We start from the raw sequence: 16,393 nt of genomic DNA, 5'->3' as shown, positions 1-16,393 counted from the left end.
TATGAGATAAAAATAAGACTTCTTGGAAGCACCAGTTTTATTTAAGAGCCCTACTCCACCAAATCTGACACACAACTTGGTGTCAGTGCTAGGAGCCAGAATATTCCAGTATCCAGACCAGTATCTACAGGCCTCTTGCCTCCTAAATGTTCTCTCAGCTACCATTTAAATAGTCACCTGCCTACTGTCAACAATTTTGCACTTAAGCTCCTCTTCCTACCACATTACACACACATGAAACATACTCTTTACCTTCTTTACTTGTGTCCTATATACAACCCACTTGACAGCCACAGGCCTTGCTCCAACAGCTCCTAGGGACCCTGGGGGAATCCAGGCCAAGCCAAACACAAACACGGAGAACCTCTTCCTTGTCACTCTTCTCTTGCAAGTTCGTACAGTAAAATTCTGAAGGTAAACGTGATTAGAGGTGGAACAATTATAAGAAAAAGGAAGTGGGCAGGGCAGGGTAATATCAGGCAGCAATTAGATTAACTTAGACTACCAGGTCACACTCCAAAGAGAAGCATACAAAAGAAAAACATCAGGATTTAGATTTTTTTCAAATTTTTATTCAACAATCTGCTTGCAGGAAATGCATAAACAAAAGCTTACATTAAATACTGTACAAAATATTAAAGTTGTTGACGAGCTAGTCCCCAGGTATGCTCACTTTTTACATCCTCAGCCATCTGCACTGCAGCTCCCAGAACAAGATCTGAAGGTTTTCCTGGCTGCAACTAATTATGACACATGAGAACTGCAGCCCTTGACAGGCTCCTGCTCGGTAGAATTTGACAAGACAAAAGCAGTCAATTGTTCGTACTGCAGTAAAAAAACCCTGAAGTTTACAAATGAAAAATAATCAAGTGTAATAAATGCATTTCTCTCAAAAACAGATGAGCCCACAGTCCTGAGGCACACTTATCAGAAGACAAAAAACCATGTTTTTCTGCTATGGAAATGCACTTTGTGGTGCTCTGTATTGATGACCTGTAGGCTATTACATCTCTCAAACCCTTTGGGAAAGAAAAGCAGATTACCATAGGAAGTTTCAATCACAATCACTGAGTAGAAGCCTTCAGAAAGATTCAGTAGCTTCAGACCAGAACCATGAACAACCATCAAGCTCCTTTACAGCCACCACTGCCATTTTTAGTACAGTTGTTAGGAGGGCCTGGATTCCCTCTCTCTCCAATCAATGTTTTTATAAGGTGGTGTCAGTTTATGAGACATTTTTAGAGCTATCAAAGGCCAACTTAAGGAGGAGGATCTTCTCCTCGAATAGCTTTGTACTTTGCCATATCTTCTGGGAACACCTTTGTCAGTTCTTGAATTAACAGGCTTTTAAATTTCTGGAAAGAAAACAAAAATGTATATATATCATCTGAACAATTTATTTAGATTTCATCAAGCAATGTTACCCGATGAATAGAAATGTTTGTACCCAACACACCTCTCAATGACCTAAGAGAATGGTACCCAAAAACCCCCCAAAGCCACACAAACACAGGAAGTTATGTTTACAAAATCCACTGAAAATGCCCAAATGAAATCCACTAGGAATGCACCAGGCAAACTAAAATGTCCTTGAATTCCCAGAAATTCCCTTGCATTTTCTCCTAAGAAATACAGATAAGTTGGACCTCTCTTGTAAACTCTGGTGCACCAATATCTGCCTGACCTTATTAAGGAAAGCTGATTAAGGACCTGTCCTCTTGATATGATACGGAATCCACTCCACCTTCAAAAAGCAACTCACACCTGCCTTAGAAGTGCATCATTTCACAAGCACAGAGAAAAGGAAGAGAAGCTTAGGGCTTATCTCCATATGTCTACATTGTGCAGTACAACTTGTCATCCTCCACACTAAGCCCAGCCAAAGAACATTCTCAAAACTCATTAAACTTCCTTTTCTGACTGTTTTTTCTGCAGTAGCTCCAGCAGCTAAACAGTATCACAGAATGCTTAGATTCATACTGAGTACAAGTTTAGAAAACCGTAAACACTGGCACGCATTCACTAGTTTTAGAAAGATTAACAGATGATTATAGAACACATTTGACATTTTAACCCCCTAATACCCATTCAAGACTGGAAAAATACCCCTTTCGTTTTGCTTATTTCTAAGTTTGCACACAGCAGAATTACACACCTGTAAAAAAACCAAATAAAATATCTCTACTGCTACATACAACTTTAACCAATACAAAATCACAGTGAAACCTGCATCCCAACTGTGGGATGAACTACAGGTTTCCTTTCCTGAACAGGCTATATCAGCATCAATTAAGATACAGGGGAGCAGGGCAATTTCTAAGACAAATCACATAATAACAGAAATTAATAACTGCACAAGTGAAAAATGCCCCCATATTTACAGAAAAGTAAAAATTTATCAAATACATTATTGCATTATACTTCCATTAATTCTGGTTTACCTTCATAGTGTCAATTTTTCCTTTTACTTGCTCATTTTTAGCCAAAGCTCGCTCCAGACACTCTTTGGTGTAAAGCTGAGGGTTGCGGCCTTGATCTATGTATCTGAAAGCAGAAAAGACTCTACTAAACTATCATGTTCCTACTAGCATGCTCTCCAAGGTACAGAATTATTCACCTTGCTGTCTTTTTCTTTCTACTATTATCTGAAATGTGCATTTTAAAAACCACCACAGTTAAACTCAGCCATTTCCAAAAGACAGCTGAAGGACGAGGCCATGGCTAGCAAACCTCTGTTTCCAGAAAGACTGGAGAGCCTTGAAGGAAGTATTAAAAGCACACACACACACACACAAAAAATATATCTACCAGCTCCTCAAAGGCAACAAGCACAGATGATCAAAGGAAGATGGTCATTTTCCAAGCAACTGAAAGGGCACTAACCAGGAAGTGGCCTAGTTAGGACATGGTGAGCATTAAGCACACAGGAATAGGGCACCCAGCAAATCAAGGATGAGGAGGAGCTGCACACATCACAGTAAAGAGTGAAAAGTAACACTACTGCATCAGCAAGCCTATGTGTATTTTTGCTTTGCAATACAAGTCCTGGCAAAGGGAAACTCCCTTGATGAATAAGGAAAAGAGAACATTTCAGACAATCACCATAAATTCGCAACTGGAGTAAAAGCCCGACTGGAAAAGGCCCTGTACAGCCAGTAACACGCTGGAGTACAGCAGACCAGTAACATGTGGACTTACAAGAAACACTAGTAAACTAAATTGTCAGCTATACCACAAAAGCTCTCTAGTACAGCTCTTCCTCTATGTTCATTTTTCTTTTAATGGTCTAATTCTCTGCCAACAGACTGCCACTCCTGAAACTAAATACCTGAGTACTGGCTTACTTTACTTTCACATCCTGATCCTAATCTGTGTGTAAGTTTACTTCCAAAATGAAAGCTTACTTACTAAATTAGTGTCCCTGCCCATGGCAGGGGTGTTAGAACCAGATATTGCTGAAGGTGTCTTCCAACCCAACCCATTCTGTGATGCTATAAAATGACTAAATTTGGCAGAATTCGTGTTACTGCCTATGTATTTAGAAGTAAAAAAAAAAAATCTGAAAGGCCAAGTTGGACTGAGCTCTGAGCAACTTATCTAGTAGGCAGCATCCCTGCCTACGGTGGGGGGTTGGAATCAGATGGATTTTAAGGTCCGTTCCAACTCAAACCATCCAGTGGTTCTATGAAAACAGGTGTATAATTTATCACTTCTCCCACCTTTCTGCCTTCTCACAGGCAGGAGGTACTTACGACCTCCTGCCTGCTCACGTTCTCATGAGACATTTAGAAGGACCAGGTTTAAGAGACAAACAGCCCTCAGCCAAAATACCCACGCTGCGAAGCCAGGCTACCTCGAGTCACCGACTGCAGCATCTCCCCTTCCAGGCACACAAGGACTTACTCAAAAACTTCCAAGGGCACGCTGATATCGTGAAGCTGCTGCCGGCATTTGTCGATATCCTGCAAGCCCGTCACCATGAAATTCCTGTTGGGAAGAAAAACGGGTCGGGTTTAGCCGATTCAGGAGTCGCTGCGCTGCCCCCGACGGCAGGTGCGAGGCCAGCGACACCCAGGGACAGGGAGAGAGAGACCTGAGGCACCACCCTGGGGCCTGCGGGGGGAAGGGAAAGGCCCCGCAGCCCGGCCCGCCCCCGACAACGGCCCCTCACAATTTCTGATTGAGCCCCGTCTGGCTGCTGGGCTGGAAGTCGCTAACGATGATGCCGAGCTGCCGGATGTTCTCCACGAACTTCTCCAGGTGCTCCTCCAGGGAGTCGAACTTCTCCGCCATCGCCGCCACCGCCTTCCCGGCCCCGCGCCACTTCCGGCTGCGGGCGCCTGCGCGGGAGGGCGCGGTGGCCGCGCCCCCTCCGGGCCAAGCCGGGCCCCCTCCGGGCCACGCCGCGCCCCCTCCGGGCCAAGCCGGGCCCCCCTCCGGGCCAAGCCGGGCCCCCTCCGGGCCAAGCCGGGCCCCCCTCCGGGCCAAGCCGCGCCCCCTCCGGGCCAAGCCGGGCCCCCCTCCGGGCCAAGCCGGGCCCCCCTCCGGGCCAAGCCGGGCCCCCTCCGGGCCACGCCGCGCCCCCTCCGGGCCAAGCCGGGCCCCCCTCCGGGCCAAGCCGGGCCCCCTCCGGGCCAAGCCGCGCCCCCTCCGGGCCAAGCCGGGCCCCCCTCCGGGCCAAGCCGGGCCCCCCTCCGGGCCAAGCCGGGCCCCCCTCCGGGCCAAGCCGCGCCCCCTCCGGGCCAAGCCGCGCCCCCTCCTTCCGCTCGGGCGGCGCCGTCCCGGATCCCGCCGCCGGCGCGTGAGGGGGAACCGGGACAGCCCCGGTTCAGGAACCACCCCCCCACACACACACTGTGCGTCTGCCAACTCTGAGCGGTATTCGGGCCTATGCAAGAAACAGGTGCGGTGACGGGCAGAGGTTCTGCTTCATAGCCAAGCCCACATTGGAATCATCCAGTGGAATCGTGGGAGAATGGCAAAACGTAGAAACACAGAATTGCAGAGCGGTTTGGGATGGAAGGGATCACCTAGTTCCAACCCCCTGCCATAGGCAGAGAAACCTCCCACTAGACCAGGTGGCACGAAGTCCCATACAACCCTGGCCTTGAACACTTCCAGAGATGGGACATCCACAGCTTCTCTGGGCAGCCTGTTCCGGTGCCTCACACTCTCACAGTGAAGAATTTCTTCCTAATACCCAATCTAAACCCACCCTCTCAGCTTGAACCCATTACTTCTTGTCCTATCATGAATTAGTCTATATTAAATAATCCAGCTATGATTCATCCCTGTGGAGAGGTTATCTGACATGCTTAAACCCCCATGGCACATCACAATAACTTTTACAAATAGCTTTGTTTCCAGTATGTGTGTTTTGGGTTGAATCTCAGCAGATCAGTCCAGTAATGTCAGAAAATAACTCATCCAGCTCTGGGGTCCCCAGCACAGGAAGGACATCGACTTTTGGAGAGAGTTCAGAGGAGGCCACCAAGTGGATCAGAGGGATGGAGCACCTCTTCTGTGAGGAAAGGCTGAGAGAATTGGGATTGTTCAGCCCGGAAAAGAGAAGGGGTGACCTAATTACAGCCTTCCACTACTTGATGGGAGTTTACAAAAAAGATGGAGAGGGACTTTTTACAAGAGCATGTAGTGGCAGGACAAGGGGGAGTGGCTTCAAACTGAAAGAGAGTAGGGTTACATTAGATACTAGAAATAAATCCTTCACTGTGAGGGTGGTGAGACACTGGAACAGGTTTCCCAGAGAAGCTGTGGATGCCTCATCCCTGGAAGTGTTCAAGGCCAGGCTGGATGGGGCTCTGAGCAACCTGGTCCAGCAGAAGGTGTCCCTGCCCATGACAGGGGGTTGGAACTGGATGATACCTTCCAAAATCCCAAACTGGGATTTAATGTATTTTACGCATTTTGTAGCTATAACTTGTGGCGATTTCTGCTCCACCATGAGGACCATCAAAATCTGCAATTCTTAATTTCTTGGATGTATTGGGGGTTTCTTTCATTTTTGACAGCATGACAGCAACACCATCAGATGGTCAGTTTCTGTTCTGGGTTACCATGCTAGATCGATCAGTAGAAGAAAGTTGGGTCTTTGGAAAATATAAAGCACTATTTGGGAGCTCATAGGTTTAAGTATGCTAACCTAAAATTAAAAAGCATATGGCTGTAAAGAGCACGGAATATGAAGGAAAATATAGTACTGTGAAAATGTGAAATTAAAAACCAATCCTGGGATGCCGAAAGCAATTTATCAGTTCTAGGCCTTGACAAGTATTGTCATCCTACAATAAAATAGTCCCACTGTCTACTGATCAGCAGTTGCTGAGTATCCTGTTTCTCTGTTTGGCAGAATGTTGTCTGGACAGCAGAAGTCCCAGGATTATGGGATTTTAAGACAAGTACTTCGCACATGAGAGATCTTGGTCTGAGGAAAATAATAACTTTTTCTAATATCTGGAAGGAAGCATGTACAATAGGGTGCACTTACCAAGTTAGAGCTGAACATGAGGAACAGGGGGTCAAGTTTTGAAAGAACAGTGTAAATACAAATGATTGTGTCAGGCATGGCTCTGCAGGCACAAGAGGCTGGGATTCAAACAGGAGAGTTGCTTTACATCCCTCTTTGCACTTGGGCAAGCACATCCAGTGGAAGTACGGAGCAGAACCACTTGCTTTCAGTTCAGGAACAAACAAGGGCTTTGAGGTGCTGTTAGAACTTCCTCTCCTTCCTCTTAGTGTGAAAGCCTTTGGTTCTTGGAACTGAGCAAATATGACTTCTAGCTTGCTTGGGATAAATCCTATAGATGCTCATTATCACATCTGACTCAGGGAACATATTCAACAGAAGAAAATAATGGAAGTTTAACATCAAATATAGAGATATCCAGCTCATTTTAAATCTATATTTTCTAGCCTGGTTAGGCTAGATTAATTAATTAATTTTGTTAGATAAATGTATACAGTGCTTTTAAGTTTAAAACTTGCTGTAAATATATTACCAGTTGTTAAATTTTTCTCATGATCACCAGCTTGGGCATCATTTTCATGTTCAGGGGTAAAAAGTAAAAATGAAAAACTTGTGTTCCAATGAAAGAGAGAGAGAGAAAGAGAAAGAAAGAAAGTCAGTCTGACAAATAACTGAATTGTTCAATAGGTACATAGATACAGAAAGATTTTAAAAGAAAATGTCATGGCTTATGACGTAAGTAACCATATTGCACTCATACCCTCATTTTCATACAGGGAGTGAGCAATTACAGACTTGTAAGCTGGACATCTGCACTGGCAGTTAAATAGGGTTTGTAATAAAGGATAGAATGAGGAGCCATATGGATCAATATGACCCATTTGGGAAGAGTAGCACAGATTAAATGAAAGAAAATCCTGTTTTGCAACCCCCTAATGAGTTTTTCAGGGGGTCAGCAAGCATGTAGATAAGAGTGATCTAAATGATACAATCTACTCGATTTGCCATCAGCTCTTAGTGAAATCCTTAAACAAAATCTTTTAAGGAAGTAAAGCAATGGAATAAGGGGAGAAATCCTAAACTAAATAAAGAACTGAATTCCAGATAGGAAATGCAGGACAGGGGCAAACATTTAATTCTTGCAAGGGGAGAATTGATCCCAGAAGAGTTCAACAGGGAACTAGGCTGAAAATTGTGCCATTTACTATGTTCATAGATGACCCAGAAAAGAGATCAGATGGCACAATGAGAAAATTTGCTTATGAGAAAGTTATTTGGCAGGCTAAAGATGAATGCAGTTTGTAGGAAACTGTAGAAGGACCTGAAAAGACCTTAAGATGGATCAGGTAAAGCAATGCACATCGCAAGTAAAAACCCCCTAGTTTCACATGAAGACTCGTGGCCTCTTGACCATTGCCATACAGGGGCAAGACCTGAGGATCAGAATAGAAAGTTCTTTGAAAACATCAGCTCAGCACTCAGCAGTGATCAGAAGTCGTGTGGAGAGTTAGGAATTGTCAGGAAAGGAATGTGAGAACAAAGCAGAAAATTTCATTGTGCTACTGCAGTAATCCATGGTTTGCCCCAGCCTTGAATACTGTGTGCAGTTCTCATTCCCTGGAGCAGACCTGGAAAGGAGTCAGAGCAGGGCTGCCAAAATGGCTGGTAGATATGAAGTGGCTTCTGTAAGAGGAAAACATGAACAGACAGGGACTCTTCAGCTTGAGAGAGAGCCCATTAATGAACTTATGGCTAATACTTCACTGTATTTACAAAGCCATGAATGGTCTGGAGCCTAGATTGTCTTTCAGCACAAAAACTAGGGGCCATCAAAGCAAAGCCAAGAAGTGACAACTTCAAAGCATGCAAAAAGCAGTGATTTTTGTCATACAAAGTTCATAAGCCCTCCTGTGGGAGTATTTGCCAATGGATGTTATGGACAGGAAAAGCTTAGCTGTGTTCAAGGGAAAATGGAACGAATGCTTGGTAGACAGTCATGGAGACGTAGGTAAACCACACCTGGCTCAGGAAATCCCATGAACTGAAGGTAGCCTGAGGCCAGGAGGGTAGTCAGGAGAGGTCTCGTAGATTATTTTCTTGGTTTTGCTCTTCAGCATTTACTTCTGGCTAGTGCTGAGCACCAGATACCAACCCAGATGGAGCCTTCGTCTGAATCTGGGGGATTACTGCTATAATGTCCTCCCTGGTTGGAATGTCAGATGATGACCTGTGCTGAGAAGGATGCAGACAGATTGCATAATGGTTTCTTACCAAGCAGAGCATAAAAAGATTGATTTGAGACTGTTCATACAGCCTTCAGGTCTGGAAAAAGCTCAGCTCGCTGTTTCCTTATTTAGTGGTACATATACTCCAGATAAATGACTTGTCCAATATAATATGACACAACGTGGTGTTTAAGATTCATTACTGAACGTGCTGTGACAGCTTCTCATGAATACAAAAAATAACAAATAATTTATCTGTTTGTCCATCTCCAGAACTATGACTCTCCTCCTAGCTCCTGTTTTCTGCTACTGGCCAGTAAAGTGGAGGAAAATGAATAAAGAAAGTAAAACACATTCAGTGGCACATGTTTTCTCTCCTGTCTTTCTCGCTTTTCTTCTGCATGATTAAATCATTCCTTCCTCATTCTGCAGACCAAGAAATGGAGGTTGAAATTTCAGATCATTAACTGGGAGCATCACCTGCCTAAGAATTCCATTCTGCAAGTCATCTACCCTTCATTGTTTTAATTAAAACAGGTAATAAGCAGAAGAGAAGCAGGGGAGATAGATGTGAACAGCACAGAGGATACCATTCACCTGCTGATGGTAATTTTGTTTAGGATGTTTTTCAACTGACTCAGAAGCATGTGGTACTGTCACATTTTGCTGCATTAAAATAATGTGATACAATAAAATAAACAATTCTTAAATATCAATTATGCAGCTGAATAAGAGCTGTAATTATAATTTCCATACAGATTTTGTGTTTAGTAATGTGCTCATTAATGACTTGAAACAATACACGTCTTACCACAAATTAGCAGGATGATGCATTTATGCATCATGGCTGGATCTCAGTCTTACTGAGATCACCTAAATTTATTTATCTAAGAAGCAGCAGGATCAGGATTTTGTTCATAAGATAATTTTGTGGTCTTCCAAGGCCTATAGATCTGGGAATGTTCTGGGACCCGATCCAAAGATAACTGAGACCCATGAGGTTCTTTCTATTGATGGTAAAGGACATTGGATGACAGTCTGTTCTCACAACACTGTCTCCAAGGAGGTCAGCCAAGACACAGCAAAGGACTGACATATATGTTTCAGGACAGAAATATTATTATCATAGTGTAGTGATAACTCATCTAGATCTGCAATACTGAAACCTTTTATTTCATAGTACCTTTAATATTCCATAAAGAATTAATTCTTAATTTTGTTTTTCAAAACTGTGCTGAGAAATCAGTGGAATTATCTGGGGTTTTCCCTTGGAATATTAAACTTATTCATCAGACTCAGTTTATGTTACATCCGTATTGCTGCCATATGTCATTTAAAGCAAAATTAAGGTCCTCTCTTCTGAAATGCAGAGTTGCTTTCAACAGTTACCAAGTAGCCTTTTTTTACCACAGGTGTGAGAAATACATATATATATGTATATATAATCATACTCCTAGAAAAATGCTCTTCTGATTATGCAATACTAACAAGTAAGGTTGATTTGCCTATTACTGCTTTTTATTTTCTCCCCTGTACCTCAGAATAAGCAGCACCCTGTATTTAAAACTGATACTTTTTTCATTACCAAAGATGCAGGAAAGAAGGTATAGGAATATCCTGGGCAGTGAGAATTTCTAAGACACCCAGACCACATGTGTGCTAGCAAATGAAAAAGACCTAGGACCATTTTCCAGTACTGAGTCCAGCTGGCATGGAGCAGCCCTTAGTTGTATTCCAAATCCTGAAATGTACCTGAAAGCAGTTCTGGGAGAATATGGGTGGTCCAGATGAAAAAGCTGTGTATGTACCTCTGTCACTGTTATACAGTGTGGGTGCCTGTGCTCCTGTGTTTGTGTCCTTCCTTGTCACTTCTCATTTTTCTAAGGTAGATCTGTTAGTCACAGTGTACAAGAAAAAGGAAGTAATGGCCACATGGGTTCAAACCAAGGGACAAATCAGAAAATCAGAAAAATTACTGAGCATTCAGGGTTATGCCCCTGAAAAGTTTGGATCAGCAAACTGAGCAGAGCCATGGTCACAGCTGGTATGGAGCTACTGGCAGCACCAGCTTGGGGATGGAGTATCATAGAAGGATAGAATATAAAAGCATAGAATGGTTTGGAAGGGATCTTAAAGATCATCTAGTTCCGGCTTCCCTTCCATGGGCATGACACCTTTCAGCAGACCAGCTTTATCAAAGCCCCATCCAACCTGGCCTTGAACACTTCAGGGATGGGGCACCCACAGCTTCTCTGAGCAACCTGTTCCAGTGTCTCACCACCCTCACAGTGAAGAATTTCTTCCTAACATCTAATCTAAATCTCTCCTCTTTAGTTTAAAACCATTTCCCCTTGTACCTCTCACTATCTGTCTGGGTAAAAAAGTTGCTCTCCCTCTTTTTTATAGTCCTGGGCCTTATGGGGATATCCTGTAGTAGAGGCTGGAATCAGTGAACACTACAGGGTTCAGCCTGATCAGTACAAAGTGTCTCATGTTGACAGAAGTGCCCACAAGCTGCCTCCAGTTCAAACTGGGACTACCAGTTCTTCCAAGCTATTTCTGAACTGCACAGGTTTAAACCACTAATGGTGTATGAATATGTGGGCAATGGTAGGCTCTGGGGGAATTCAGAACGTGGTGAGGGAAAAGGCTTGAATATATGGCTCCTCCAGTCCATCCTGTCACGTGGACTCTTTGGACACAGTCCTAGCCAGTTGGTTCTCCAGTATACTTTATCATGTCAGTAGGAGTTCCTTCCTGAAAGGCACTAGGAGTCAGGCAGGCAGTGCACTAAAGTCTCTCTTTCTACTATTATTTGGGAGGGGCGTTCAAGTGACTCTTCAGTTTTAAACTCATTCTTCACACTCTTGCATGTTGATAGCCCACGGTCTCCACAATCTGCCTGCATCACTGTGAGAAATACTTCACTGTTCATGCCCAGCATCCAGTCTTCAAATAGGTTTTATTTACAGAAGTCACCTGAGGAAGACTAATTTATATCTATTGATTCTTTTCACACCTCTGTCTAACTGATGAAGAACTGCTTTATAGCCCAGTTAGTTTAGATACAGATAGTATACATATCTATTCTGTGCTTTAATCAAATAATTGAATCATCTCTCAGACTTCTATGTGGTAAATTAAACACACTGAATTCTTTACACCTTTTTAATGAATTCCAGCTTTTTCAGTGTTTCTATTTTTTTCAGTATCAGCAGAAAAGGGAAGGTGACCTGCACATTGCAATCTAGCATTGGTCCCTGTTTTGTGCTTCTTCTGTATCCCTTCCTATTTATGCACTGCAGGGCTGCAAAATTCCTCTGTGCCACAAGATTCCTCTATGCCACCAGATTGTGATGATCTGGTACATAGTGACCCCTAATTTCCATTAATGTTTCCTTTTACAGGGAATATGGTCTGCAGTTACATAAACTTGCATGATTTGCTCCTAGTAAGATGACTTCACAATTTTTTTTTATTAAAACACATTTATTTCACAAACATAGCTATTCAATTCAGTCTGTCTCCACACTATTTATCACTTTGCTGGCCTTTCTGTTCGCTCTTCTTTTATTTGCAAGTTTTTATTTACCTCCAGATCATCAATACAACTATTAAATTATGGCAGTAGCGGTCCCCTGGCAATTCTGCTGGCAATATTGCCAAATAAAGTCCCACTTGGACACAGATCTCCTGGTCTGCCATATTGCTCCCAAAACTGAATTTGGAGTGATTAGACCAGCCTGATGTGAGGCAAATTCAGGTCAAGTCTGGCATAAGGGATTGCCCCAGGGTCCTCTTTTTACAAACTGTATGGATGAGTTTGTGTTAGATTTGCCTTGCTCAGGCCACTAGTCCAGTGCTATTCCAACAGGCATCATGTCCCTGCATATCTCCACAAGCCCTGGCGCGGGCTGTACCATGCACAGCCTTATCATCATATAATAAAAACACTATTTTCATGGTCCTTCAGTGCCCTTGACTTTCCAAAACGATTAGTAGCACACACTCTAAGACTGCTTTCTGTACTGTGAAGGATGAAAAGCTAGAGCAGGAAAAGCCCATTCTTGCAATGATCACCTCACAGACCCCATAGTTTGGCTCTTCTCCGTGCCTACTGCCTCTCTTCTGCCCCCCAGCACAGGTCTTCAGACACAACCTCAGAGCACCATTCTGGGGAATGCCAGTTTGCCCTCCTGCCCCAGTAGTTCTTCTGGGATGGGATTTCCCTAAGTTTAGGAAAAACACTTCTGGGACAAAATGGGACCTAGAGATGGAGGTCAGAAAATCCATATGAGGACAGTTCACCATGGTTTTGTGGTTGGGGCCCCATATATCTTCCCTGATTTTCACCTTTGCAGGCATCTACTGAAGAAACAGAAGACACTGTGTGTCCTAGGGGCCACGGCAGAGGGGACTGATCATGCATGGGTAGGGAACAGCCTACCCTGAAGCCAGAGAAAGGCTGATGGAAGAGGAAGAGACCATCTGTTCTCAGAATAGGAGGAAATAAGTACGTTACACTGCTTCAGGAAGTGTTTGGTCCCCTGATGGCTCCAGGCCCTGGTGCTACTGGGTTGGCAGCAGCCCTTCCACTCTCTGTCTTCCCTTCACCAGAACCGGAACCACAATGTCAGACCTGGTTACAGCCTCCTTGGATGAGTACCAAAGGTAGAGGGATGAGTCCTTGGCCAAGCCTCATGAGACACTTCTGACAACAAACACACCCTACCTAGATGCCTGGATAGATCCTCCGTTTCTAGTTTTCACATATTTTTCTGCTTTTGCATTTCATATACAAATGCCACCACTGGCTCAGGGTTCAAGAATATGTATGAATCTTGTTGCCTGGGGTTCTACTGCAATAGCCAACTATGGCTGAGTGGCTGTGTTTAGCACTACCCATCAACACGGCTGTAGTTGTGGTTTAGGTCTACAACAGACCTAATTTAACTTGATATGAATGCATGTCTTAAACCCAAAAAGATTTTTTGTTTCTGTTTCCCATATTTCAGTCTAGAAACAAGGATGTCCAGGGTCATCCTCTGTCTCATAAATCCAGATATATCAGTATTCTTTAGAAACAAAAGAAGTTACTGATTTCTTCTAATTTAGTTAACTGCAACAAATTAGTTTTCACAGGAACAACAGGTATGAAACAGCCAGCTGAGGTTTGTTCTACAGTACAACCATCCCAGCCCTGACAAACCCCCTTTGAAGTGCACAGCAAGCCAGCAGCTAGGGTACCTCCCTGTGCTTCCAGGACTCAAGCACAGGTTTGCTCCTGTCATCCTCTTATAGATGATATTGCAGGAGGAAGTGCCTGTTGCTCCTAAATCTAACAGAGAAAAGACTCCGTCTTTTTGTCTCGCTAATGACAAACCCAGCAGCTGATCTACAACTGTGTGCAGATTCTGATAATAAACCATCTCTCTGTGCCTCTTCATGTGTACAAAGGACCACTGACCTGCACTGATCCCACAGGTGTGGCAAAATCCCTTCTTTTACATCTATGATTGAGCCACAGGGTGACAAACCATTTGTTCTTCACATGGTGTACAACTCAGCGCTCACTAGATTCTACCTTATATTGGTTCTGCAGAAGCAGCAGTGAATCATGCAAGGAACTATCACTTCTACTTCAAATGGAGCTGCCACCAAAAAATTTATTTCTTGAACCTAAGTGATGAAGCACATGATGTCATCTAATCGTAGAAAGAACCAGTGTTGCATGTTTGATGCTCTGAATTCAGTAGGCTTGCTGTTGTAGCCATGCCCATGAATAACTGTTGACTGGGAATGTTATCATCAGTTGGCCCTGTTAATGTAGAACCATAGAATCATTTAGGTTGGAAAAAAACCTCTAAGATGATTGAGTTCAACCATTAACACAGCACTGCCAAGTCCACCATGAAACCATGTCTCTAAGTGCCACATGTACACATAATACAGCTCTTTTGTCATATTCCAAAATGTACTTTGGGCTGGTTCAATGCTTCTGTAGCTTTCTGTAAACGTGGCCTCCTTCAGGGCCCACCTGTCTCCCTGGGAATTCTTTGTGTACACTAGGTATTCATCTCTCCAACCAAGGACCAGGGAACTACCAGCTGGTGGCAGCAGCAGCTTCTCCAAGATCAGGATGTCAGGACTTGATCTCAGTTCCTGGCAACACTGTGTGAGAGTATGCAAATATACACTCCCCATTTTAAAGAAACTGAGCCGTTATCTGTAATCTTGCAGCTAATCTAACTATTTTAAAAGAACTTAGCTTCTCTAATGCTTTGTCACCCTTTGAATTTTTTTGCATAGTAGTTCGGGATTTATAATTGGCACTGAGAAACAAGAAGCTAAAACATGTCTCTTACTGTTGTGATAACCAGGCTGATGTTAAGACCTTAGGAAAAGGAGGAAGAGTTCATTGCCCATAAAGGCATTGCAAGTGACCTTTCTTATGGCTGTGTGCTGTAAAGAGGAAAAAGAGAGAATATTTTGAGATTTGAGGGAGTATGAAGGTAAAGGATTTGACTGGGGTCAAAGAAAAAGTGTTTAGCTGGCATCAAAGAGAAGTGTGAGTTGTTCTGGGATCCAAATGTGATCTTATCATCATATTATACAAAGGTTCTAATACGTTCCCGTCTTTACTCAAAATACCTCATTGAGGGCCATCTTCAGTCATGTCAACCTGTTCTTTTAAATCTGTATCACTCTGGCAGCACATCTTTTTAATCCCTTCTACCAACGCATCCTTCTTTCTTTATCTCTTTCTTCTTTGTCTGCTTCTCCAGATTTATGTAAAAACTCTTTCATCATTGGCCCCTCAGCCCTTTGTACTTCGTACTCTTGAACTTTTTCGTGTTCCTGTCACTTCAGAGGAGCAAGAGGTCTGTGATGCAGTTTAAAAACTTCAGGATCCAAAAATTATTTCATGGCGCCATAAGGTCTTTGAGACTAAGTTACTGAAATTCCAGCATTCTGCCTTTAAAGTTTAACTAAAGTTGGTCTCTCTGTGTTAATTTTGTGTGGTTTACACTGATATCCATCTGTTGCTTAGATGACCTACAGTGCTTTTGCCAAGCCAGGGGTTCATGTGGAGCTCTGAGCAGGCAACAAGAGACAAGCGTGTGTCCTTTTTGTGCTGTGAACCAGAGTACTGGAACACCTGGAGTGCTGCTTTCAGGCTCAGCTGCTGGGCACTGAGACAGGTCTGTGAGACAGGTCTGTGAGACAGGTCTGTGAGACGGGTCTGGCAGCAGCCCTCAGCTTCATGTGGAATAGACTCCAGCTGTGGGAGGAGACCACTCAGACATTCCTTGGGGTAAAGAGCCATCCATGAACAGGATACTCTGCAAAAAAGGGGCTACCTAGGGCTCAGATTCATATTGTTTGCCCCCAGTTAAAAGCAGGATTGTTGCAAGGCCTCACCAATGGCCCTGGCTCTCTGGTTATATGCAGGAGCTTAGAAAAGTTCATGGTCTCAGACCTTTATAAATTCTAGTCAGAATTCCGAGTCACACAAACAAAACTTTTTGCATCTGGAGTTGAACCATCATATAGTTGCCATTCCTCCAACCATTCCATGGGATACAGCTTCCTCACTGAGCAGCTACCAAATTACTTCACTGATGAAACTGTAAGACAAAAATGTGGCCCAATATCAAGGCTGAGGGTGGAACAAGGTAAAGGA

The 16,393-nt window shown here is 43.7% G+C and overlaps 1 protein-coding gene across 1 annotated transcript; it reads right to left on the bottom strand.

Annotated features, from left to right (window-relative positions):
- Positions 1-550: 550 nt before the first annotated feature.
- Positions 551-4,383, bottom strand: MED10 (mediator complex subunit 10). The gene is made up of 4 exons (XM_032118350.1): positions 4,172-4,383; positions 3,904-3,987; positions 2,442-2,544; positions 551-1,355 (listed from the first exon to the last, which is right to left on the bottom strand). The coding sequence occupies exons 1-4, from the start codon at positions 4,291-4,293 to the stop codon at positions 1,260-1,262; spliced, it is 405 nt and encodes a 134-aa protein (XP_031974241.1). The 5' UTR covers positions 4,294-4,383; the 3' UTR covers positions 551-1,259.
- Between the last annotated feature and the right edge of the window lie 12,010 nt (positions 4,384-16,393).

The sequence above is a fragment of the Corvus moneduloides genome, chromosome 1 (assembly GCF_009650955.1).
Source record: "Corvus moneduloides isolate bCorMon1 chromosome 1, bCorMon1.pri, whole genome shotgun sequence".
Classification (NCBI taxonomy): Eukaryota; Metazoa; Chordata; class Aves; order Passeriformes; family Corvidae; genus Corvus; species Corvus moneduloides.
Note: the sequence above shows the minus strand (reverse complement) of the source record. Positions and strands in the feature narration are given on the sequence as shown.

Coding starts and splice junctions, on each gene's coding strand:
- MED10 (XM_032118350.1), bottom strand. CDS start 4,293: ATGGCGGAGAAGTTCGACTCCCTGGAGGAGCACCTGGAGAAGTTCGTG. Junction 3,988..4,171: donor ACGGGGCTCAATCAGAAATT/GTGAGGGGCCGT, acceptor TCTTCCCAACAG/GAATTTCATGGTGACGGGCT. Junction 2,545..3,903: donor GTGCCCTTGGAAGTTTTTGA/GTAAGTCCTTGT, acceptor TTCTGCTTTCAG/ATACATAGATCAAGGCCGCA.